The sequence below is a fragment of the Macrotis lagotis genome, chromosome 7 (genome assembly GCF_037893015.1).
Source record: "Macrotis lagotis isolate mMagLag1 chromosome 7, bilby.v1.9.chrom.fasta, whole genome shotgun sequence".
NCBI classification, from domain to species: Eukaryota; Metazoa; Chordata; class Mammalia; order Peramelemorphia; family Peramelidae; genus Macrotis; species Macrotis lagotis.
In genome coordinates this window covers 33,998,736-34,024,174 of record NC_133664.1, presented here as the reverse complement: position 1 = coordinate 34,024,174, position 25,439 = coordinate 33,998,736, and the positions used below count along the sequence as shown (strand labels likewise).

The following is a 25,439-nucleotide window of genomic DNA, read 5'->3' as shown; positions in this document are numbered from 1 at the left end:
CTCTACTGTGTCACCTAGTTGCATCAATAATTACTTTTAATCTATTATATATACCTTTCTTGTCCCTAGTTTTTCTGTAAGTCACCTGCTCCATTAAAATATGAATGCTTTAAGGAGAAGATTGGTTTTTTGCCTTTCTTTGTATCCTTAGCTCTAAGCAAGTATCCATACTTGACAAATGCTTGGTGACCAATTAACTGAGGTAAGGGGAGCTTGAATGTAGATAAGTCAATGTGTAACCCATACAGAGTTATAACAGGGAGAGAAAAATTGAGCTCCAACTCCACGGGGGGGACGTCAAAAAGTTTCTTGTTTGGCAATTGGCACTTGAGTTAAATCTTGAATAAAGTTAGAAGTCCCAAGAGGTGACATTTTCTGGAAATATGACTTTGGGCTAGTAAGTGAACATCTCTAAGCAACCCCTTTCCCAATCGTAATTGAAGATAATAATATCCAGCTTTCTTGTAAGGATGAAAGAAGATAATGCATGTGAAATCTTTGCAGACTTTAATAAAACACTATGTAAATTTCAGCTATTATTATCATTTCCTCTGAGATTCTCTTCCATTTGTGCCACTGATATTTCATACATACAGTTTTAGATGTTATGTCTCCCCTAGTAGAATGTGAGCTCTTTGAGAATGGAATGCTTGTTTTTTGATTATCTTTGTGTTTTCAATGCTTAGTGCAGTCCTTCACACTAAATGCTTATATTAAGTGTTTATTGAATGCCATGATATAAATAGGTTTAAATTCCTGGTCCATTAAATGGCTTTGTCCCTTACCTCTATTTTCCTTTGCTGTTTGTTTACATGCTTGCTGGGTACCAGTTTGCTATAGGTTTTCTTGTAACCATACTGATCTTGACCAGTTTCTAATTCTTGTTTTTTCTTTCTGTTGTTCAACAGACAGTAATTTCATCCTCGCCAACGCCCAAGTGGCCAAGGGTTTCCCCATTGTGTACTGTTCCGATGGCTTCTGTGAGTTGGCTGGATTTGCCCGAACAGAGGTCATGCAGAAAAGCTGTAGTTGTAAGTTTCTGTTTGGTGGAGAGACAAATGAGCAGTTGACACTCCAGATAGAAAAATCTCTGGAAGAAAAAACAGAATTCAAAGGAGAAATTATGTTCTACAAGAAGAACGGTGAGTGTATTTTTTTTAAATCAGCTTCAGATTTAATGGGGACCATTGGGGAATGTCAACATCATTCAGCTGGATAATTATAAGTCCCATTCAAGCTGAATAATGTTTCCTCTAATACAGTGGAAATGAAATAAAATAGACTATAGGCTAATTTTTAGCAAATAAATGTGTAGAGGATAATCTACCTGGAAATTTTAGAGGAAAACATAACTCTCTATATACATATATGTGTGAGCATGTATATACATATATAGACATATGTATTATAGATTTAATGCTATAGTAGGCTCAGATTACCAGACATGGCAGGGAGTCCTTGGGAGAAATGGAGTTGGAAACAGCACCAGCAATGGTCACCTTCAATTGAATACTTGGGTGTCACATGACCTTATCATCACACTATCTTCCATTTACCTAAACATAATAAAACTTTCTGGAAGCACTCTCATAGCAAACATTTGTATCTATTAAAGTATGAGATTGTAAGGAGAAGAAATAGACAGGATGTAAGAGTGACAAAGGTAATGTGTGGTGCAGAGTGCTGGACTGATCACAGACTCATCTTCTCTAAGCTAAATATACATATTCAACCAAAGTGGTGGCCCCAAAGCAAAACAAATACTGGAAGAATTAAGATCAAGAGATTAGAGTGACTCACTGAGCAGGAACAGTTTGTTGCTAACTTGGAGGGGAAAATGAACCAACACACAACTGGCCACAATGGAGCAGAAAAAGAGTGGGCAATTTTCAGAGATCTGGTGTACAACATTTCATTTGCTCATCTAAATCAGAACACTCACAAACACCAAGACTGGTTTAATGAAATGATGAGGAAATACTGCAAAATGAATCTTAGAGAGAGGGCTAAACACTTCCATTGTATTCTTATCAGACCAGCATCAATTAATGCAGAAGTCATTGATCATTTACCTAATTGAAGTTCCTACTGAAGAAAAGGTTTCAAATGCCATTGGGATCCTTTCAAGTGGCAAAGCACCTATTCCAGTTGAGATCTACAAGGTGGAAGGGTCTATTGCTCATTCAAAAAGTGACTGAAATTTTCCAGATTATATCAAGGATACCTCCATTGTCCATCTCTATAAAGGTAAAAAGAATAGATTTCCTGTGACAATCATGGAATATTTCTCTTTTGTTGCTGTTAATATTCTTGCCAGAGTCCTTCTCAATAGACTGATCCTTCACCTGAAAGATGGTCACATCCCTGAAAGCCAGTGTGGCTTAAGAACAGGTTGAGGAACAGTTGATTTATTGTCATTGCCCAACAACTCAAGGAAAAATGTCAAGAACATAACAGAGGTCTGTATACAACATTTGTAGATCTGACCAAGGCTGCTAGATCTTAACAAACTGAAAGTCTATTGGTATGGGATGAAAATAGTTTGTATGTAAATACTGAGAACTAAAAACTTCTAAGAATAATTTGTTTCTTTCAAAAAAATCTTGCTCCAGTAAATCATTATAAGGTGGAGGTGACCCTGAGCTTATGACAGTGACAATAACTTCTTGCAAAGCTTCTTAAAATGGAAGCATTTTTTGAGTATGGGTTTGATGACGTTGAGTCTGTTGTCCAAGGACCAACCTCATTAACTTTAAAGAGACTCCTTCAGTTGATTTTCCTGCTTCTTCTCTCTTCCATTCCAATGACCTGTTATTAAGTGAATTTGTTCCACTATGAGGACACTATTTCAACCTGCTATAGAAAATTTAAAAAAAACTCCATTTAATTCAATAAGCAAATTCTATGACCGTTCTGAAGAGCAAGGCATTCTGCTTAAAGGCTGTATATGTAAAAACAAAGGATAATACAAAAGCAAAAGAGAAAATATGTATACAGATAAATAAATACAAAGTCATTTAGGAGAAAGTAGCAGTGGCACCTGAAGCAAATTAAAACATATAAGGCTTTACAGAAGACCCAGCAACTGAGATGAACAGACAAAACAGATAACAATTCTAAAAGGTATAGTTAATGAGGGAAGAGCATTCTAAGCCTGTAGGACAGACAAGTGTACTTTTTCAAAGAGATAGGAGATAATGTGTCAGGATCGAGAATCAACAAGAGATAAGCTTTATTGGAGTATAGCTTGTCTGAAGGGGGATATGTTTAGAAGGAATTTGTATTTTAAATTTAGAGGTCATAAACAACCACACAAGTTTCCTGAAAAGAAAATGTGACCAGACCAAAGCTTTAGGAAAAACTTTTGTGGCTGTGTGGGGGGTAGTTTGGAAAGGGAAGACCCTGAAAGTCAGGAGATGAGTTAGGAGGAGGAAGAGTTGAGTTACAATAGTCTAGGCAAGAGGTAGGGGCTCAAACTGGGATATTCTGTTAATAGGAAGAAACGGATAGATTTAGAGGTATCCTAGAATGAAAAAGACCTGGCAACTGACAGAATAAATTAGGGGTGGGGGAAGAAATAGGGGAGATTAAATTGAAAAAGACGCTGATATTGCTAATTTGGATGATTATAAGTATGGCGTTGCCATGATGGAAATTGGCAAGTTAGGATGAGATGTGGTTTGTGGGGAAAAGATAATGGAACCTTTCCAAATATCAATTCTGTGATCTTGATAGGTACTGCATTCAACTTGCAAATCATCAGACTAATCAGGATAATCTGCAAGGTGTCCAGATATCCCATCTAAAAAAATAACTTATAGTGTCATTCAACTTCCAGAATTCTAAAATTATGAGATCACTTCAAATCACTTAAGACATATTGAAATGATGGTAAAAAATCCTCCCCAGCTTTAGGAATAAAGGTCTTCTCTGTGTTACTTTATGGGGAAATTCTTTCAATACTCTTTTCTTTGTTCAGAAGAGAAATTTCCAAGGACAGTTCACTTTCAGGGTATAATGAATCCAGTGCTTTCTGTTTTGCCCCAACTAGTATTGAGTAGTTTTGAAATTTTCTTTTTGGATACTTCAAATCTCTAATGGATCACTGTGATATTTGATATTTGAGTTTTTATGGTTCTGAATACAGAATAGATAACACCAGCAATCCATGAATGAAGTCATTCATTCATTAGCTGATTCATTAACATAATTTTTATGTTTTGAGATTTTAATTCTTCATGTTGGTCAATTATTTTTAGATGTCAGTCTTCATTAACTTGAATAAAGAGTAGATACCATCATGTCTGAAACTACTCTTTCACTTTTGAGGCTTTTTGTTTGCAGATTTCAGTTCTCTGAAAGTTCTTAAGATATGTGTCTTTATTGTCCAGAACACAGAATGGATAATATCATCTATTTGTGAATGAAATTGTTTCATTCATTCATTCGTTCCACATTTATTATTACAAACTGGATTCAAAAAAAGTGAAACTTTCTTCACTCTTAAGATATATTCCTCTGAAGACCACAAAGACTACCGGGCAAAATTTCTTGAATTTAGACTTTCTTTGGAGGGGAGGTATCAGTTTATTGTAGTTTATCTTTCCACTGCCCCTGCCCACAGATATCTGTAAGTTGGCATAGGGAACATAGGTTACTTCCATAAGTAACTATGAAAAGCTCAGATATACTATGGAATTTGCCAACCAAATAGTGATAGCACCAAAGTCACTTTAACCAATGAAAATCTTCCTCCAACAACACATTTTAAGATGGAGGTGACCCTGATTTATCTAAGCAGAAAATAGTGGCAATAATCTTTTGAGTCTGGGTTCAATGAATGATTTCATTGATCTACTGTCCAAGGACCAGTCTCATTAACTTTTAAAAGGCTCATATTCAGCTATTATCTGGGCAACTAAGTGACCCAGTGAATAGAATATTGGACCTAGAGTAAGGAAGACTTATGTTCAAATTCAGCCTAAGACACTTACTAACTATGTGATCCTGGGCAAGCCACCTACCATTTTGCCTTGGTATTCTCATGTATAAAATCAGCTGCAGAAGGAAATGTTAAACCATTATAATATCATTGTCAAGAAAACCCCAAATGTGATCACAAAGATTCAGACATGACTGATACAACTGAATAGCAACTAGCTTTTATTTCTAAAATAGGAGAGAGGCTGCAATCTGTCTTACTGGAGAGAGTATCCACCCTAGGATATCTTAGCTCAATGCAAAAAGGAATATAAAAGATGATGATGACTTATAAAAAGGCTAGCTTGGGATTTCTGTAATTAAGCTCCTAACACATATTGTGAAAATGCTTACATTTATGATGACTTGTACTGTATGATGGCGATTCAATTCATTTAATTTTTATTAAGTACAAACTAAATGACAGACATCCTTCCAGAACTTATGGAAGAAATACCCTCTGTGTTCAAGAAGTTTACATTTTTCTGAGACAGAAGGAGATATCAGGGAAGAAAGATCCAGCTCAGTCATCCAAGGACCTATATTCAAATCCTACCTCCAATGCTCTGTAGGTGACCTCTGGCAAACCATTTAACCTCCCTAGTCTTCAGGTTTTTCTTCCATAAAATGCAGGATTTGAACTAGATAGCACCTGAGGTACTTTCCTCCATGAGATCTATGGTTCTACATAATAAAGTCAAATAATATACAAAGTAGTTATGGAAAAGGAGGGCTCAGCAAAAAAAAATGGGAAAAATCAGAAAAAGTTTCTTGCAGGAGCCCTAAAACAGTCTTTAGAAAGGATAGAACAAGACCAGATACTGTGCTAAGGGAAAGAGAGGTTTTATAAAGTGTGGAGATAAAGAAGGCAAACTCAAAATTCTACAATTAAAGAGTTGTGTAAGAGACCACCAGTCTAACTCACATACAGCAGGAACCCCCCTTATTTTGTACTTGACAGAAATTGCTTGAAAAATGTGGAGGTTGGGGTAGGGGTGGGGATGCATCATTTCTCAAGCCAGATCATTCCTCTTTTACACAGATTGAATTATTAGAATGCTTTTTCCTGTCCTCTCCCTTATATTTTCAAATTCATGTATTTTTTTTCTTGTCTTGTCTTCTAAGTGTAGCCAGAACAAGTCTAATACCTTTTCCACTGAAAGCCCCTCTTGCACTTGAATAGAGCTGCCATGGTTCTCTTTGAGGAGTCTCTTCTCCAGACTGAACATTCCCATTTCCTTTAATTGATTCTCACATGTCAAGGTCTCAAGGGCCTTCTCTATTATTGTTACTCTCCTCTGGACACTCTCCAGCTGATCAGGGGCCTCTCTCTACTCTGACTCCCAGAATTAAACACAACACCTCAAATGTCAGCCAATGTGGACATTTATCTGAGAGCATCATTATCCTATTCCCAAAAACTATTCCCAAAAACTTAATGCAGTCCAATAGCATATTAGATCTTTTTGGCTGCTATGTCACATTCTTTATTCATATGAATTACAACTTCATATCAAAAAAATCATACAATCTACAAAACTCCACATAATTTTTCTTAACCCTCTGTGTCTCCCCTAACCTTTATAAGTAAGTGCTAAACCTATGAAACACACACACACACACACACACACACACACACACACACACACATACAAGTATATAAAGAAAGTGAATTTTTAAGCACAGTACAAGTGATTCATACTGAATTGTATCTTGAAAGATTCAGCCCAGAGCTGTCCAAAGATCTTTGGGATCTTGACTCAGTTTGTTCTTCAATAACAAAGGACAAGAACTTACCAACCATGGCAGTTATCCCTCCCAGCAGGACATCATCTATAAACTTGGTCCCCTGACTCCAAACCTAGCACCCTTTCAAATACCATGTTATCTAGAAAGTGGAAAAACCCCACAGAAGTCTTTTGTAACTAGTTAGCGGTTTGGGGACACAGTAATTAGAGTATTTCCCTTTGAAAATTAGCAGATGGTATGATATGCATTTGAAGGGAGAGTTTGATTTTCAGTGTACATACTAATTCAAAGATAAGCATTCTCATGGAATGAAGGCAGTTAAGGAATTTGTGATGATGCTATAATATAATGGCATTAGTTAATGCTTAAACTGAGATCTAGTACTTTTAAATATATATGTATATATATATATACATATATATATACATATATATGTATACAGATATCTATAGCAGCTAGATAGTGAAGAGAGCACTGGCCTTGAAGTCAAGAGAATGAGAGTTTGATTCCATTTTTAGACATTTATTAGCTCTATGGCCTTGGGCAAGTCACCTATTTCTGATTGCCTCGCATTCAGAGCCATCTCCAGTTGTCCTGATTCCTATCTGGCTCTAGAGGAGAAAGTGAGGCTGGTGACTTGGCACAGCACCTCCTCATTCAAATCCAATTCATGTGCTTATCATGTCATCACCTCCCTGATATCATGGTCTTCTTTGAGAATGAAAGACAACCATGAGTAGTAGTAGTAGTAGTAGTAGTAGTAATTATTTCGACATAATTGGCTTCCTTTCATCCTATTTATTTTATTTATATATTTAAAATATTCTGAAGTCCATAGACTTGTTCAGTTTATCAAAAAGGGTCCATGACAAAAACAAAGATGAAGCACTCATTTTGCAACTAGTGGAGAGCCAGTCAAGAACACCAATCCCTGACATATACTAAATATGTGACCTTCCTTAAGTTACAAATTTCTTTTTACCCCAGTTATTAAGACAAGAAGTTGTCTAACATTTACTGTATATCTAGAACAGAGTTTGAAAAGATACATTTTCTTGAGTTCCTAACTGGCCTGAGACATTTATTAGCTGCATGATCCTGGGCAAGTCACTGATCTTCAGTTTCCTTATCTGTAAAATGAACTGAAGAAGGAAATGGAAAACCATGCCATTTGGGTATAATTGAAACAACTGAACAAGAATGTTTAGAGTGCAGTGGAACAGGGAATTTTCACACTGGCATTCCCTAGAGTAATAAAATCACTAGATTGGACAAAGACAAAACAAATGCCTCCCTCCCCCCCAAATGCAACAAATACTAAAAGAAAAGAGAAAGTGAAATTCCTTGTATTTCTTGTTTTTTGCAATGAGCTGTTCAGTGATGGAGAACAGAGGGAGAAATGTTACTCTCTTGGGAATGATCAGTCAATATTTGAGGTGTTCTTGGTGGCACTTATTATTAGCAACACTCATCAATGTGACACAGCTGATCATTTTTAGAATATTTTGTTATGCCCTATGGGTATTTTTTAAATGAGGCTCTTATGTAGGAAAAATGCAAAGCCTTGGGGGTGGATCAGGGATGAATAATAAAGTCAGTCTCTTCTAAAAATTAAAATTTTCGACATACAGAGTATCTGACTTCTGTAATTGACAGTGGTGGCATCTAAGCTGGCTACCTAGCCAGAAACCAGGTTTCAGGTACACTTTGAAGTTCATGCTCTGGAGTATAATCCCATCAATTTTTACAAAGATAAAACTTTTTTCAAGATAAATAATGTTCATCTTTTCCCAAAATATTGGTAGATAAATGGTGATTCTCCAGTGCAGTTTATTAGTATATTAAGCACTGATACATCCTAGAAGAAAAGAAAGATAACTGAGTTGAGAAAGAAAATTGAATTGAAGGTCAAGAAATCTAAATTCAAAACCCATCTCTAACAGTCCATAATTATGTGATCTTGAGCATTTCACTTCATTTCTCAGGTCCTCAGTTGCCTCATCTGTAAAATGGGGTAAGATTTATCCATTTTATTTATCTTCCAAGTTTGCAATGAAGAAAGCTCTTGTAAAAATTGATTTTCAAAAAGCATAATCATTATTAATCAAGCCAATGAAAAACAGTTTTATAAATATTTAAAATCCATGAATAATTATGCTATCCTAAAGTAGATAATTTTCTTTTAAAAATAGTCTTGTTCCATAGGGATTCTGTCCTTTACTAAGGATTTCTAACTGTGCCTGAAACATCTCCCCATGCAAATTGGGAAGCCTGGATACTACCATAGGGAATTAGAGAAGTCACATGAATTCTAAGGTTAAAATGTTAATTTTAAGGAAAATCTGAATAGTTTCTATAAGTGCCAAATAGAAATAAAAATCACATTTAACTTACCACTTATGTAATATTAAACCTTCTTGGCTCTCATTTTCTTCATTTCTAAAAGGAATTTAAGTCAAATAGCCCCCAAGATTCATTTTTGTTCTAGATTTATGACTGAAAGATCTATTTGTCTCAGACCTGAAGGTTCTTATCCTTATAATGAAATCTGTCTTTGGTGGTGCACTTTAACAGAAAGGGTAGAATTAGGGTAGAAAGAAACAGGGTTCAAATTCAAACTTTGTATGACCTTGGGCAATTCATTTTCCCTCTATGATATGTTGGAAAGAGCCTGGCAATGAAGTCAGTGAAGCTAAATTTGAATCCCACCTCTGACACTAACTGTGTGACCTTGGAGAAAGTCTCAGTTTCTTTATCTATAAAAAGAACAACTTCCACCTCAAAAATTATGCTCCTATAATAATAAGGCCAGGCTGATTTTCTTGTCAATTTGTCATGTGACTGATGAAACTACTTGAGAGTTGGTACCTTTTGGGATTCTAGAATCTAGAGTCAACAGTTGCTATGCAATTAATATAAGTCCAACCCCTTTAAATTTAGATGAGGAATCTGAGGACCAGGAAAGTAAAGTAATTTGCCTAAAGTCACCCAGGTGGCATTCTGTGCACTCAAGATTGAACCCAAGTCATCTGACATATAATCAGTGTGTTCTGTACTATACCAGGGACTGATTTATAAAACAAAGAGAAAGCTCATGTTTTGTGTTTTTAACTATGCCCATTCATTGCAACAGTATTAAAATGGGGAAGAGTAGAAATATTTATAAGTGCCTACTATGTGTTGAATACTATGATAAGAATTTAATAAATACCAGCTCATTATTTGGTTCTCATGACAATTCTAGGAGGTAAACTGAGGCAGAGTAAGATCAAGTAACTTATTTAGGCTCATAAGCTAGTGACTGAAGTCAGACCAACATGTTTCCCCAATGTAGCTTTTAGCTGTCCCTAAGGAATTAAGAAGTAAAAATTGTTCCATCAAATATTTTTGGGATCCTTAGATTTATTAGTCCCTTTGATCTAGCCTTATTTTTGCAAGATAATTCTTCATTACACCAGAATCCTGGAATACAAGAAGGCTTGGGACACACAGAACTTATGGGTAATTATCAGTTATGCAAAAGTATATATCAGCGAAAAATGGGGCAGCAGTTATCTAGAACTGTTTTAGCTTTTTTGTTCTGCAAGTACATAGATTTATCCCCAAAGGAAAGACTTTCCATCCATAGTATTCACTAAAAAAATATCATTATAAATGTTAAAACCTAAGTGTGAAAGGAGAGAGAAAATATAATATATGGTAGAGGTGAGGTATGGCTGGAGGGAATTACAATCAGCAACAGTGGAAAAAATACGGAAGAAACTTTTGTGATGGACTTATAAAGAATGTGATCCACCCGAGACAGAGCTAATGGTATCAGAACACAGACTGAAACACATTTTTTTCTTTCTATTACTTTATTTCTCATGAGGGTCTGTATTTGGGGGGGGGTATTGTGTTTGCTCTTGAACAAGAATATTTTAGTAATATATAAAAAACATCACTTGTACAAAAATATTCATAATAGCTCTGTTCCTGGTGGCAAAAAATTGGAAATTAAGTAAATGGCCTTCAATTGGGGAATGGCTTAGTAAACTGTGGTCTATTTATGTCATGGGACACTATTGTTCTATTAGAAACCAGGAGGGATGGGAATTCAGGGAAGCCTGGAGGGATTTGCATAAACTGATGCTGAGCAAGATGAGCAGAACCAGAAGAACACTGTACATCCTAACAACAGCATGAGAGTTACGGTCAACCTTGCTGGACTTGCTCATTCTGTGCAACAATCAGAGACAATACTTTATTTTTCTTTCTTAAGGACATGATTTCTGTCTCATCACATTCAACTTAGATCAGTGCATACTATGGAAACAATGTAAAGACTAACAGAATATCTTCTGTTTGGGTGGGGGGGAGGGAAGCGAGATTAGGGGAAAAATTGTAAAAAAAATTCAAAATAGATAATAAGAACACACATGTGCACAATAAAACCTAAGATATGTACATACATGCATGTATATATGTGTGTATATATGCATGCATGCATACATATATAAATCTAAGATATCTATACCATATATGTATATACCATATATATGTATATATACACACATATACATATATATGGTATATATAGAGAGAGTTCATCCTTCTAAATCGCTCCCTTCATTACTTGCTTCAATTCCTCATCTGGGATTAAAAGACAAAACCATTTTTCTGAAACCGTATACATTACATGCTCTCTTAATTGATAAAACAAATCCTTTTTGCTTATGAAGAGTTCAAGTTGCTCCACAAGCTACAGGTCATATGGAGGAATGATGCCCATTCCCAGTTTTCCTTACCACTATTTTTATTTTGCAAGTCAAGGAAAAGACAAAGATGATGGAAAAAGTAAGGATGTGTTGGCTGGAAAGGGGAGACAGAGGAAACCAGAGGCAAGGCTTCCCTGTAGCGTGTGATAGAGGGAAAGGGGTACGAGCTCAGCTGAAACATCCCCTAGAGTTTGCCAACAATACCAGGGACTGACTTGCAAGGCTGAGTCGACAGTAATTCCCACCTTTACACCCGTGATCTAAGACAGCGAAACACTTTTACACGGTAATGAAAATCAGACATGATTTGACTCACTCAGAAACCTAGGAATGAGAATCTTTTTTAATGGAAAAGTTCTCCTATCCCTAGTCTGGTGGGATATATTTGACAACTTGTCAGGATAGTCAAGTATTAATAATTTCAAATCACAGAATCTCAGATGGGTTGTTATCTTACCTAAACTGCACCAGAACAAGTATATCCCATGTAACTTGGTCCATTCTTGAAGACCTCTAGGTGAGAGAAAGCCATTACCTTCCAAAACAGCCAGAAATTTTTGGCTACTTTTCTTTGTTATGTCATCATGGAAAAATAATTATGGTCATAAAATAATATAATAGAAATCATCTTTACATCCATTAGCTGACTTTTGAGTATTCTGCATGGAATCAGACAATAAAGATTGGTCTTAATATAAATATCATTTAGGTATACCAGCTTTTTTTTTGTCTTATTTCCACTTGTGGTGTTATATCAAAATCTCTTACAGGGAAATTTTAAACTTTAATTGAATATTCTGGGGTTGATAATGTTTTGGGATTTTTTCTTTTTTTTCCCAACTCCTATTCCTTGGGGTGGCTAGGTGGCGCAGTGGGGGCGACTAGGTGGCTCAGTGGATAAAGCACCGGCCCTGGAGTCAGGAGTCCCTGGGTTCAAATCCAGTCTCAGACACTTAATAATTACCTAGCTGTGTGGCCTTGGGAAAGCCACTTAACCCTATTAGCCTTGCAAAAACCTAAAAAAAACCAACTCCTATTCCTGATCAAGAGGTAGAAAGAGGTAGAGGACGTGTTGAGGTCACAGAGAGAGAGACAGATAGATGAGATAGATAGAAAAACAGACACACCAGGAGAGAGAGGGGAGAGAGAGAGAGAGAGACAGAGAGAGAGAGAGAGAGAGAGAGAGAGAGAGGCAAAGAGAGAGAGGCAGAGAGAGACAGAGATAGACAGACAGAGATTTCCTCATATTTCTCAGATGCTACTGTCCATTGGCCCTGGAAACAGAGTCAAAGTAATTTTAAAATCAGTAGCAGCTCCATGTCTAGCAGCTGAGAAACCTGTTCCCTTCTGAGAAGGTTAGGGAAGATGCATTGTAGGAAAAGTGAAAGATCTGTGCTGTCTTCTCTTACTTGCCAATTGCTTATTCATTAACAGGTATTGGTTTGGCAGTAGTTTTCACAATATGACATAAGCTGCTTTCTTTATACTCTTATGCTTTCCATAAAAGTATGATTAATTTAGATCATATGTATTTCCTTGTATTTCTATTTTCATACTTTGGGTGAACTCTAGAGGTTTTACCTACATAGAAGAAAATTAACTGGGTAGTTCTTTCCTTGTTTGGGACTAGGGACCCCAACCCCTGGTCAGTTGTTAAAGAAACTTTCATTGAAAGCACATATAATATGATCCATTTATTGATCTTTTTTTAGCTTATAAACTCTCAAAAACAAAATTTTCAAAAGAGCTTTCCTGCCCATTCTCTTTTCTAAGATAAAGGCGTAAGTCTCAGTTTGTTATTGTGGTACCTAGGAGTTATAGAAGAAACATGCACCTACTCAATTCTGCAAATATTCATTAAATCCTATTGTGTTCAAGACATTGGTGGGCACTCCTGGGTTAAAAAAGATAAGAAAAACACAACCCTTATCCTCAAGGAACTTATATGCTAATAAACAATATAAGAGGTACTAGAAAATAGATAATGAATTGTGTAACATTACTGAACATTTAAGAAATAAAAATTAAAGACCTAGATTAACTTTAATAGTGAAAAGAAAGAATGGATAGGAGAAGAATAAAATGATTACCATACATCAATTTCTGAATTAACAAAGATTTCAACAAGAGAAGAGATGATTGGTAGTGGAACGCAAGTATTCATGGGTTAGAAAAAAGTAATTAAACAATCTAAAACTCTTCTAAAGAATGGCAGCATGTTGTTGTAGAAAATATGCTAGAACTTTAGTTGGAGGATTTACATCCCAAAATTGACTTTCACTTAGCTATGTTAATCTTAAGGAATCAGTTTTGGTTGTATCTCCGGAGTTTAGCACAGTGCCTGTTACATGAAAAGTGTTTTACAGGGGCAGCTAGGTGACCCTGGAATCAGGAGGACCTGAGTTCAAATCCAACCTCAGATACTTAGTAATTACCTAGCTATGTGACCTTGGGCAAGTCACTTAATCCTGTTGCCTTGCAAAAACCTAAAAAAGTGCTTTACAAATACTTATTAATTTCTCAGTAAATCAACCTCAACTGTCAAGATTTTCGTGGGAGTCAAGAGAAGATTAGAGAGAATTCTGAATAGATAGATGGCAGCTCCAAATATTTACTAGTAAAATGGAAGAAAACTGACTTTATTCAAAGACTATTCTTTTTGATGTGGAATATGGTGATGAAACTGGTAGAACAATGGTTATAGCACAGAGCCTGAAGTCAGAAAAACTTGGGTTCAAAGCTAACCTCAGTCACTTATTAACTGTGTGACCCTGGGCAGATCACTTAACTGTTGTCTGCCTCACTTTCTTCAGCTGCAATATGTAATAGCACCTATCTCACAGGATTGTTATATGGAACAAATGAGATAATATTTCTAAAGTGCTCAGCACATTATAAGTATTACATAAATTTTCATTCCCTTCTTTTTTTCTCAATTTATTTCTTTAATAAGATCTCAAAATTTAATTTTTTTAAAATTATGCTTCAATTTTTTTCTCTAGCTACCAAATGACAATTTTCCAAAGTGGTCTATTTAACACTGAGAACCTTGAAACTTTTACATCTCTGTGAAGGAGACAGGTACAATTCAATTTAACACACAGTTGTTTAGTTCCTTCCAATTTTTAGTCACTGCGAATCCCAAGGGAAAAAAATAAAGAATTCTGCCCTTAAGGAGCTTACATTCTATCAGGGGATATCACATATACTCAGATAAGCAAATACAAAAATAATATGTAGGAATTTCAAGATGGAAAGAACATTAATACCCAGAAAAGCAGAAACTCCTTAAATAGGAAGTAGCATCTCAATTGTGCTTTGAAGACAGGTAAGGATTTTTAAGAGGTAAAAGTGAGAATGGATAGAGTTGAGAGAATGCTATATAAAGATAATAGTTTACGTGTTCATTTTACTGGAATCTGAAGTGCATGAAAGGGAATAATATACAATAATGCAAGAGAAGTAAATGGGAGTCATATTGTGAAGGCCTTTCATGATCACCTGGAAGGATGGAAGGAAGGAAGGAAGGAAGGAAGGAAGGAAGGAAGGAAGGAAGGAAGGGAAGGAGGGAAAAGAAAAAATAAAGAAGGAAGGAAAAAACATTTAGGACCTACTTTGCAGCAATCATTGTGCTAAGTGATGATTTACAAAAGAGAATCTATCTTCTCTTCAGGAGGTTTACATTCTAATAGGAACCAGCACAAATAGGGGAGCATTTGTCAGCAAAGAATATAATCAAAGAGATGGTGTGTGGAGCTATAGTGCAACTGAATATTAGAACTATTCCAATAGTGGATTTAATTTGGATCCTGCTCTTGAGTGAGAGGTAGGGGTATGGAGAGGAGAAATGTAGTCACATAATAGATGAAAGTTGAAATGTTTAGGGAACCCAGGCTGGCTGGATAGAGAACAATCTTAATAATCAACTGAAGGGAAGGAATGGGAAATTGAGTGGGAATTATGTAAGGCAGAAGTAGCAGAACAGAAAATTAATAAGAGGTTGTCACTGGTCAAATCTGTATTTTATTTATTTAAAAATTAAATTAAATTTTTATTCTGATTTTAAGAAATAAAACAAGTGATTCCTTTGAATATATAATAAAGGCATCATGTAATTTTTGTTCTTTCATCTCCCTCCCCCCCATCCTAGAGGTGGCTACCATTAGACGTGTGTGTGTGTATGCATATTAAAACATACTATACATACTTCTTTTTATCAGTTCCTTCCCTGGATACTGATAGCATCTTCCTTCATCAGTCCTTTGTAGTGATTTTGGGAATTTATAATAGTAAAAAATAACTTCACTGCTCAAAAGTTGTTCCTTAAAACAATAATGCTGTTATACAAACCTGTGTTTAAGAACTACAGTTTAGTTCCTGTATTGAGGTTGGATTAAAAGGTAAGAGAATAGAAACAGTGAGACCAATTAGTTTAGATGAGAACACTACAGTATATATTAGTCATTCCCAAACATGTGGACTATGTGTATTCTTTCATATTAAAAAAGAAATCTTCACATATTACATTTTATGGTGGTTATATAGTATTATTATTTGTTGGTTGAAAATCTTAATATAAATTATGAAGAATCAGAGACATTTTGAAATTACTCTGTGGCTCATCAATCTCAGTAGCAACCACATAGATTTGAAAAATAGTAATGTGTCAATAGGCTAGATCCATTATACAGTCATAGAAAGTGTCTTGGCTTCTTTATGGATTCAAATATTGATTAGTGGAGACCAAAGGATGGTCTCCAGGGATCCTAAGGCACCAAGTTGATATACTTGTAAAAATTCTGGAGATTAGATGTTTGGAGAGAGTAGGCAGACCTAAAGAGATGATGTAGCGATTGCTCGATGGTTGCGTGTTGTAAATATTAGAGAACTAGATCAGGAATATTTAATGGCATGGAATAGAGCAGACAAGTCAACTAAATGGACAAAACTTGGATCTGGTTGGGAAGAGGGTATGGGAGATGAGAACAGATGAGAACAATTTCTCAACCACATTATTAAACATAGTTTCTTTGAAAAACAGGAATAATACTACATAGGAATAGACAATGAACCACTTGGGTTAATGGAAGAACTTGATAAGATAGGAAATAAACTGAAACCTGTAAGGGGGGGGGGCAGAATATTGTAATAATGGAGGGTTTCTAGACCATTCCTGGAATCATTCCTTTGCTCACAGGAAATGACACATTCTCAACAAGCTTCCAAATTTGCTTTGCAAAAGAATAGGTGGAACTAATAGTTTACACTTAATTCTGACCAATAAGTGACAAAACAGAAATGATGGGAACTTTGGGAAAACATGATCATTTCATCTTATGAATTTATGATAGGTAAGGAGAGAAAAGCCATGGATGGACACACATTCTAGGTTTTGAGAGAACTGAATTTCAAATAATTTAGAGATAGGGTTCCTTAACATTCTAGAGAGGAAGTAAAACCTTGAATGACCTAAAGAATGAAGTTTTGACACAGATAACTCTAGTGAAAAAGGAAGTATCTAATGAGACATGGATGAAGAGAATATTCATTGACTACCTTATGTTTCAAAGGCATATGGAGTAGATGGAATCAATGACAGATATCTTAAAACAAATACAAGTGACAATGTTAAGAGAAATGCCAGAAAAAAGATAAAAGAAGACACTTTATGCATTACAATTCATTTACTTGAGATTAAAAGCTTGAAAATGTTAGTTGTTTCAATATTAAATATTAAATTTATATTAAATCCTTTTAAAAATGACAATAAAAGAATTCTAATCTTGAAGTCTAGAACTAAGCAAATGCTGCCTCTGGAAGACTTTGTGACCATACATTTTTTTCTCTCTTTGTTTTCTCATTAATAAAATCTCCAAGATTCCTGAAAACTCTTAACAATCTATGAATCTTAACAAAAGATTCATTTTGTTTCAAAAGAAGAGGTGTAGGTATTGGTAAACATTTAGAATCACAAGAGCAAAAGATAAAAATAAACAAATAAAAAAGTCTTACGTGGGGAAAAACCTTACAAGCACAGTTGCTTGTCGTATTAGTGAATGTAATACTCACAATGACTTTTAAAGTTATCCATCCTCTCTTTGTATCAGAGTAGCACCTAGCTTACCAACTTTCCATGACTGCTGGTCAACTATACCCTAAATATATACTTACTAACCACAATTTTCAATTTTCTTTCCCTTGGAAAGCAAAGTGGAGATACAATTTGCATATATTTTGCCTCAAAATGCAAATTTAAAATTCTGCTGCCTAGTCAGAAACGTAAGATACAGATGGAGGGGTCTATAAAAACATCCTCAGAGACAACTTCATTGGATTAATCCACAATAGAAATGTCTTTCTTTGCAGTTAAAATATGCTTTAAAATCCTTTCTCACATCCTTTCCACTGAGGAAAATGAATAGGAATATGGAATTAGATAGCTGGACCTTTGCTACAGAAGTCATTGGAGCTTTCATTTTCCAAAGACTGACTGAAAAAATTAATCTCCATGTGTTTTTCCTAGCTAATGAGTTATACTGAATTCTGAAAGTAATGGCATAACCAGAATGTGGTTCCCTAAGTCCTGAGGAATCAGAGAGAATTGTCACTGAAATGAGAATTAACCATGTAGTTCATTTGAGTGCATAGGATTTTTAATGAGTGCTCCAAGATCTTGAGGATTAGTTGACCATTAGATGGTTGCATGGGAAAATGTTCTCCCAAGAATCATTCCATATTGTGACTTCTATTACATACTAAAACTGAAAATACTTTTTATCCCACATGGAAATATATTTTTTAAATTAAGTGGAAGTTATTAGACAGAATATTATTCAGTATAAAAATATTTACTTTGTAGAGAATGTTTTGGAGAAACATTTACTTAATGAGTAAAATAAGATCAAGCATTCTGTTTAACCAGACAGTTACAAGACTATCATTTTGGAAAGGATCTCCCCTTCATTTTGACTTAATCATTAATTCTTTGGTTTTAGCTACTTATGAAAGAAAGCTAACAAATAAAAGAATGTATGGATGGATGGATAAATAAATGAGTGAAGAAGTAAATGAAAAAAATAGATGATAGAGATAGAGAGATGGATGGATGGATGGATGGATACATGGATGGATGGATACATGAATGAACGGACAGATGGATGGATGGACAGAGAGATGGATGGATGGACAGATGGGACAGATAAACAATTTCCTCATCTCAGCATGGTCTCCTTGGAAGAGTTGTAGATAAGGTGGCAGAGAGTACTAAGAATCAATCAGTTTTTAGAGTATCTGAAAATATTGTCTTAACTCTAGTACCCAAAATATGAAATACTTGTCCAATGAACAAAAAAGTTGACTCTATAGTAGAATAAGAGAAGAGCAGAATGAAAAGATAGCTTAAAATCTATACCACTGAAAGAACTGACTAATTCAATGAGGTCATGATGTTTGTACTTCATTCTCAAAGAAGACCATACCATCAAGGAGGTGATATTATGACAAGCACATGAATTGGACTTGAGTGAGCTTAGTTGTGCTAAGTCCCCAGTCTCACTTTCTTCTCTAGAAACATCTGGATCCAGTGACCAGATATGAATCGGGACAACCGGAGAGGACCCTGGGTGAGAGGCAGTCAGGGTTAAGTGACTTTCCCAAGGTCACACAGTAAGTGGCAAGTGTCTGAGGTTGAATTCAAACTTCCATGCTCCTGACTCCAAAGTTAGTAAGTACTCTTTTCACTGCACCACCTGGCACATTGGATAGAGCACCAGACTGGGAATCAGGAAGACTCATCGTCCTGAGTTCAAATGTGCCTCCAACTTCATTAGCTATATGACCCTGGGCAGGTCACTTAACCCTGTCTGCCTCAGTTCCTCATCTGCAAAATGATCTGAAGATGGAAATGGGTAAATATTCCAGTTCAATGAGCCACAGATTTATATAAGTACCAGTCTCTCTTTAGAAAAGAATAAAAAAAACAGTTCAGGTGTAGTACTGATTTATTTTAATTTGAGCATTTGGGTGAAATGCTAGATTCTAATATTCTCTGTTTCAAGGGGGAGGGGATGGAGGAAGCATTTAGAAGACTGACTTTCACCTTACATATGCCATTCTACCATTCCCTGGAGAAAGAGAATGGAAATTAATTCAGCTGCTATAAATAGTTAGAAACTCTAGGTTGAATTTGATACTCCCTTTCATTGGTATTTATTTCTCCTAATTCTGACATATATTATTTCTTGGTTCTGTAACAATTTAAACCATGACCCCATACCAATAGACCCATATGAAAACCCAAAATTTATCAAAATAAACAACAGGAAAGAAATCCAGGAATCCCACTATCATGATCTAACTAACACCAGCATTAACTCTAAGTAAGACCTAGTCTCTCCAAATCTCACTATCTACTCTTCCTTCATATGTTGATCATCACCATGTAAAGAATACTCAAACTAATCATACCCTGACTCTGTGTTAGATTCTTTGCTAAGTTGGTACAATAAATCTCCATCCTGATTCATCTGTTCTTTATCTTAGGTGACATGGGAAAGGTCCTTTAGGTGGAATGAGGAGTCATTTGGATTTAGTTCCACTTCTGTGCCCCCATAGAACTCTATTCTCTTCAGTGGAGTGTCATCATGCTTATTGAATGGAAAGTTAGGAAATTGGTTCTTGACATTTTATAAGTGTGGTTAGTCTTCAGGGAGTTCAAAATACTGAAGGATCAAAATGATTTCAAATGTTTATTGTTTCTCATACTCATTCACGATGATAGATTGATGCCGTCTACAACACCATTCTAAGAATATGAATCTCAGAAATGGTCCTTCATCTAGTCCATTTTACAGAGAGTGAAATGACGCTATGACTTTGTTGCCTAGGCCACAGAGCTACCTAGCAGAAATTCTGAAACTAGACTATCTCTAAGTCGCCGGAAAGCCATGCCAAGGCTTTTACTACTACTATTCCTAGTTGTCTCTCTTTAGGCATTGAAGAACTATTATTTTTAGCTATTTCTCAGTAACTCCTACTTTAAAATTTAGATCATAATGCTTTCTTTCAGTTTCAACAACTGCAAATTTCCTCCTTTTCTATGGGTTCTATTTTTCATATCCTAAGTTATATTGATTGCTCTTTTCTGGGCTATTTCTAGTTTCCCCATAATCTTTTAGAATGCAAAGACTAAAACTGGATATAATAGCCTCATGAGGATCTGACCAATGCCCAATTTAGTAGAATTATCTCATGATGAGTTTGTGTCATATTGTGAACAATATACCTCAGTATAGTAATTGCTTTATAAATATCTCAGCCTGATACTGACTCATCTATTGCCTATGGGTCATTTCAATTCCCAAACCTTTTCTTCTGTATTCATGGTGGCCAACCCTTGCTAATATAGCAGTTATTTTTGTATTTATTTGGTCCATAATTATACAATCTTGCATAGGTCTATAAAAATCTTATTTTTTATACTGGGCCATATTGTCTATTTTATTAACCTAATATAATCAAATTATTTAGAACTTGAAGGAATCGTATAGATCAATGAAATTTATCAGTCTTGAAAGTGTAATTTAGAGATCCTTAGGGATTTTGATGGTCAAAACTATTTTCTTAATAATACTAAGGTGTGGGACAGCTAGATGGTGCAGTGGATAGATCATCGATCCTGGAGTCAGGAGGACCTGAGTTCAAATCTGACGTCAGACATTTAATAATTGCCTAGCTGTGTGCTCTTGGGCAAGCCACTTAATGCTATCGCCTTGCCAAAAAACATAATAATACTAAGGTGTTATTGAGCATAATAAATATCAATAGAAATAATCCACATGAACAATAGCAATTTGGAGTATCCAAATAAATTTTAGGCATTTAAGAAGTCTTGAGAAGCGCTGATCCAGTCCCACTTCCAGATCAGGAAACTGAAGGCTAGAAACAGGAAATCATTTCATTTTGGCCACATAGTTAAATAATAAATCGAGGATTTCAACCTCTATTCTCTGATCCCAAATTCATGTTTCTTTCCACTATGTTTCTTTCTCTCAGACTCTTTAATTCTCCTAGTACCCTCTTTTCTTTCAATCCCTGAGAGCTTTCCCTCATTGTTTTTCCTATATCCTCCTTGCTTTGTCACATTCTCCCAGAGACCATTCTGATGTAGCCCATTTCCCTCCTCACATGTCCTCTCTCCCCGCTCCATCTCACCATCTCCCTCCCCTCCTATAGTCTTCTATAGTCCTATCTCCTTCCTTTGTTATTCCAGATCTTAAGGATCTCATTGTCTGATTCCCTTTTATTTCTCCCTCCCACAATTCTCTTCCAAGTCTTCCTAGCCCTTTTCCTTTTTTGTGCAAGTAAGTATCTACTCTTTCTCCCAGTCCTCTCTATTTCATCCAGGAGATAAATGCCCCAATTCACCTCTATCTCTTTCCCTAAATATTTCATTAGTCTGTCAGTAAAAATTTTCCACGTAACATCTCTCTTGATTTCTACTCTTCAATCTACGCCTCCTCTGAGGTCTTTCATTCACTCCATTCTCCTTTACCAACCTCAATTTAAAGTTCCAATAAGTTCCCTTTCTGGTTTTCTTAGTCACTGAAAAGTTGCCCAACTTATGTTCTTTTGAAAAATTTATGAAAAAATCACCACTTTCAATCCCTTCATATAGGTCAGTGAGAAGTAAAAAATAACCCCACAGATACAGACATCTTGTTATTAAGTCTCTTTGGTCTTCTCAGCTGTTACAAAATGGCACTTTTTCTATAAGCAATGTTCAATTAATCTGTCTTCCTTTGTTTTCTTCGAAGATAAATCTGCCATCCTCTTGGTCTAAGACTTTCCTTTTCAAAAATCATGACAGGTAAAGCAAACCTACCTCTTTCAGAAAGTTCTTAATGTTCTCAGACATTCAAGAAACGAAATCTGTAAAATTACTTTAAAAGAATAGTTCTTGGGGCAGCTAGGCGGTGCAGTGGATAGAGCACCAGCCCTGGAGTAAGGAAGACCTGAGTTCAAATTTGGCCTCAGAAACTTAATTGCCCAGCTGTGTGACCTTGGGCAAATCACTTAATCCCATAGCCATGAATGAATGAATGAATGAATGAATAAAAAGAACAGCACTCTTCAAACATTTCCTTCCTTTGTCTGATAGCAGTTATTTTTCTATTTATTTGGTCCAAATTATACAATCTTGCATAGATCTATAAATATCTTATTTTTTATATTGGGCCGTATTGTCTTATTTGTCTAGCTTCTGTACTTTACCTGTGTTTGGTTCCCCCATGTAGTGCCCACATATCACTTTATTCCTCTTATTCTAGCTGTGACCATACCTTACCAATCTAGGAAGGGATAGATAATTTGAATTTTGAACCATCGTTTGAAGCATTCTCTTCCTCTCTGCCATTCATGAGCTCCGGAGAAATCTTAAATTGTTTTGCTAAAATTTGAGCATTCAGGGATTTATTCTGGGCGAAGTGTAGGATATAAGTTACAACAAAGAACCCTGACAACCCCCAAGGAACTAGATGGTTAACTGCTCACTAACAGTTGCTGGCAAGGGCAACTAAATAGTAGATCCATCTCTCCCCAGAGAATCAGCCGTCAACAGTGCTAAGATTCTCTTGTTACTGGACACTCAGTTCATTTTGCCATATCTTGTCTTAGATGAGACGAGCCCCAGGGGATTGCTGATATGTGCCCTACATACAGATACTATAACGCATGAACCACAATCTGAATCCTCCCAAGAGAACCTGGAGTGGATAAACTTGAGGGCGAGAGTAGCAGACAAGGGTTTGGTGAGTGAGGTAGGAGTCTGATCGTGGGAGTTTACAGAGAGTCATTGTGAAACTATTTATCAACATTGGGGGGTGCATTTGGAAACTATAATTAGGATGCTCAGATAGCCACATCCTCTCTCTGTCAATATGGTGCCTATAAACAGCATCCTTAGTGGCTCTGCTGATGATCCAGAAGAAACTTGGGCAGAGACTTTCAGCACTTAGTATCCATGTTAATGCCAGGCAAGTTTGGAGTAAAATAGGAATTTGGCTCCTAAAAAAAGCAGTAAAGCTTAGATTACTAAATGATTGATGGCATAGTTTCTTGATTATCTGAGAGGGAATGATAGTTCATTTTCTCCTTTTTTATTCTATCAATAGATAATTATATTGATAGAATGAATGATAGAGAAAAGAGACAAAGACAGAGACAGAGAGAGAAAGATGGGGGAACAGAGAGAGAGATGGAGAGAGAGAGATGGAGAGAGATGGAGAAAGAGATGGAGGGAGAGAGAGATGGAGAGGGAGAGAGAGATGGAGAGGGAGAGGGAGATGGAGAGGGAGATGGAGATATAGAGGGAGAGGGAGAGGGAGGGAGAAAGAGAGACAGAGACATAGAGAGAGAGAGAAGGAGAGGGAGAGAGAGAGAGAGAGAACAAGTGCTGGTATTTATTACATGCATTCTATGTGTCAAGACACAGGTTTAGGGGCAAAAAAATGATAAGCCTTAACCTCAAGAAGCTTAATGTAGGAAGGTGATACATGCAGTGGTACTGGAAAAGGAGCTAGAAAATTGCGACTCATTTCACAATATGGTGAGAAGATGCCTGGGAAGCAATGTGTGTGTCTGCGCCCCAGAAATATAAAGTAAAACATTATATTATCAGAGCCAGGTGAGCCAAGAGTAAAATCCAAGGTGCCAGTCGGAGGAAAATTAGGATGATGACCTGAGAATGGAATACACTATGTGGAGATGATCATGATGATAGAAGTTCCTTGAAGGCAGAAATAGTTCCCCTTTTGTTTTTGTTTCCTTATGTTCTGACCTAAAGTAGGAGCTTAAAAAAACACATTGATATACTGAATCATATTACATATCCAAGGTATGCAAGGAAGATACATGAAAGGAAAACTCAAAAGTTGCAGGGATATATTCAGATTTCAATATCATAGTGGCCAGGATAACTATATGATGCCGTGGATAGAGCACCTGCCTTGGAATCAGTAGCATGGGAGTTTGAATTCAGCCTCTGACACTTAGCTGTGTGACCTTATGCAAGTCACTTAGCCCTGACTGCCTCCTATCCAGTGTCCTCTCCGGTTGTCTCGGTCCATGTCTGGCCACTGGAGGAGAAAACGAGGTTGGTGTCTTAACACAGCACCCACCCACTCAAATCTAATTCTCATGCTTGTCATGGCATCACCTCCCTGATATCATGGTCTTCTTCAAAAATGAAGGAGAAACATTATTATTATCACAATGGCCTGTGATTTAATTTGCATGAATGTTTCACCCACTGTTACAAATAACAATTTTTTATAACTAAAAGGAAATTAAGAATTAGTAAGAAATTTGTTATCCTGCAATAAACATGACAATGTCATTCTGTGATGGGTGGTGTTTTCTAAGGCATATAGTCCACCACAGACCAAAACACTAAAGCCTTCCTAGCCCAATAGAACATAAAAGAGTTCTGTTCTCTTCTGACATAACCTTCAAGAAGGAAGAGGTCCCTTTATCCTAAGGAGTCAATAGCGGGGTGACCACTGGAAGCCAATGCTCCACATGATAAATGTGTCCAAGAAGAATTTTGACAAAGCATCTAGAGAAATCTAACCTTATGTTTCCATTGTTTTCATCATAATTTGCCTTGATTTGGAGACTTTTTTTTTAGATTTTTGCAGGGCAACGGGGTTAAGTGGCTTGCCCAAGACCACACAGCTAGGTAATTATTAAATGTCTGAGGTCAAATTTGAACTCAGGTCCTCCTGACTCCAGGGCCAGTGCTCTATCCACTGGGCCACCTAGCTGCCCCTGATTTGGAGACTCTTGAAGGCAGTTTGGGCTTCTTTCTAAGCAGAGATGAGGCAAAAGTAGGAGAAAGATCCTGTGAAAACAAGGAGATAGAATTGGGATTGGCATAAAAGGCAAGCAGCAGCAAGT

The 25,439-nt window shown here is 36.3% G+C and overlaps 1 protein-coding gene across 1 annotated transcript in view; it reads left to right on the top strand.

Moving 5' to 3' along the window:
* KCNH8 (potassium voltage-gated channel subfamily H member 8) overlaps positions 1 to 25,439 on the top strand; it is a 421,014-nt gene that overhangs the window by 102,071 nt on the left and 293,504 nt on the right. Inside the window, exon 2 of the mRNA XM_074195058.1 lies at positions 909 to 1,142. Coding sequence (XP_074051159.1) covers positions 909 to 1,142 — 234 coding nt within the window. The remainder of the gene's footprint in view (positions 1 to 908; positions 1,143 to 25,439) is intronic.